Source organism: Uranotaenia lowii, chromosome 1 (assembly GCF_029784155.1).
Source record: "Uranotaenia lowii strain MFRU-FL chromosome 1, ASM2978415v1, whole genome shotgun sequence".
Lineage (NCBI taxonomy): Eukaryota > Metazoa > Arthropoda > Insecta > Diptera > Culicidae > Uranotaenia > Uranotaenia lowii.
In genome coordinates, this window is record NC_073691.1 from 105399319 (window position 1) to 105401055 (window position 1737).

The 1737-nt window shown below is 38.5% G+C and overlaps 1 protein-coding gene across 1 annotated transcript; it reads left to right on the forward strand.

Annotated features, from left to right (window-relative positions):
• Nucleotides 1–452: 452 nt before the first annotated feature.
• Nucleotides 453–1405, forward strand: LOC129739561 (uncharacterized). The gene is made up of 3 exons (XM_055731039.1): nt 453–679; nt 750–1031; nt 1093–1405. Exons 2-3 carry the CDS (start codon nt 768–770, stop codon nt 1246–1248), a joined length of 420 nt encoding a protein of 139 aa, XP_055587014.1. The 5' UTR covers nt 453–679; nt 750–767; the 3' UTR covers nt 1249–1405.
• Nucleotides 1406–1737: the final 332 nt, after the last annotated feature.

The window sequence follows — 1737 nt, forward strand, 5'->3', positions numbered from 1 at the left end:
CTTGTTTGGATCATCTGGGACATGATGAAAGCTGGAAAAAATGAAACTTCTATGAGAAAAAACTTACACGACAAGAATCACTGGGAATCGCATCGTATTCGTGCCTTCTTTTGGAATTTTTCCATGGAGTCCTACATCTTCTGGTTCCAAGACGATCTGTAACGAAAATAATCGATATTTAATTTATATTTTCCTAACTATTATTGAAATGTAAAGTAAAATACTTACCACAATCTCTCTCATCATTACAATATTTACTGGACCAATAACGCTTTGAATTTGTATGAGACTATACCCCTTATGAAGGGAGTCGAGCTTTTTGAAATAAGGGGTAATATTAATCCGATAAAATGACCCTTTTTTGACAGATAGTGGAGGTTCTCAATAACGGGTCAATTTTACTCCTTTAAGGGGTAGCCAAAAGTTAGCGTGTAGCGCCGACGAAATCGTCGCGAATAGTTCAGTGGAAAAGGGGAATGAAACCGCCCAAACAGTGGCACTATGTGCCCTGGCTGCAATAGCAGCGGGGTATTTAATAGTTTAAATTGGTGCAAAACAAAATGGTTAAAAAAAATTATGTTTTTTCTCCGCCATATTGGAAGCTACCGTGGTGTTTACCGAACGCGTTTCGAATTAAATTTGTTCGTCCGAATAAAACAAGGCTAGAGAGATTCTAAAGGTAATTGTTTTATTATTATGAATTCCCAATTAAAAAATCCAATCAATCAACAACAAAAAATTAATTGCAGCACTCCAATTGAACGACTATGCGGCAGTCCGGATTCAGTTCCAGTGAAACAACAGCACCGAACGCGGAACTACTTACTTCCGGAACGAGTGCACAAATAGTGCTTAAAGAACTGGCCATCCCGACCAATATCCATAACATTTGGATGGAGCTGAGATGGGTAGGCAGCCCAAAAAGCTTCACCCACCTGAGTGGAATTGCGGTCAACATAAGAGTCTGTGCTACAGCTGCCTGCCTCATCAGGAACCTCTCAGATGCATTTAGCACAAAGCAGCAGGAATCGGTAAGTTTTTTTTGCGGACGGTTTCTTGTTTTTCATTTATGTAATTGATTCGTTTTTTCAGCATGTCGAAATGCCGATTTCGGGAAAACTCCCGTGTTATGTTATTCTCAAGAAAGAAATCCGTCCCCATGCAGAGCGTCTCGCGACAACTGATCCGCAGCTTGATATGTCCCGGAATCCATTGAATTGTGGTTCGATTACGCTGAGCCAGCTGTAGGATCTCTTTGGAAACGGAATTGCGCACCCGAGTATTTTTACTCTTGTTCAGGAACAAACATTTTTCTCAGTCACCTACCTATGTGACTTTATATCATAAAGCAAGCAGAACACCTTGAAAATTGATGAATAAATAAAAAGGTGTTAAAAACAGAAAATTGTTTAAATCTTATTTCTTCATCGAAAACATTCCAATCTGTTCTATTTCTACGTTATTTTGCATTATGATTTAAAAACAACCATTTTTCAACTTCTCCTCCTGAATCCCATTCGGTTAAAAAATAACCATATTCGAACTTCTCCCCTAGAAGTCATTTTATGACTTCTCATGGAGAACTCATAAAATGACATTTCCCGGGAAAAGGTCAAAAATGGTTATTTTTGAAACGTAAATGGTTTAATAATTTCTAGCGTGCATAGTAGCGCAAGTATAAACCTAGCCTAGCCTAGCAGAAACAACCCAAAGTGAACAAACAAAAAAAACCTCCCA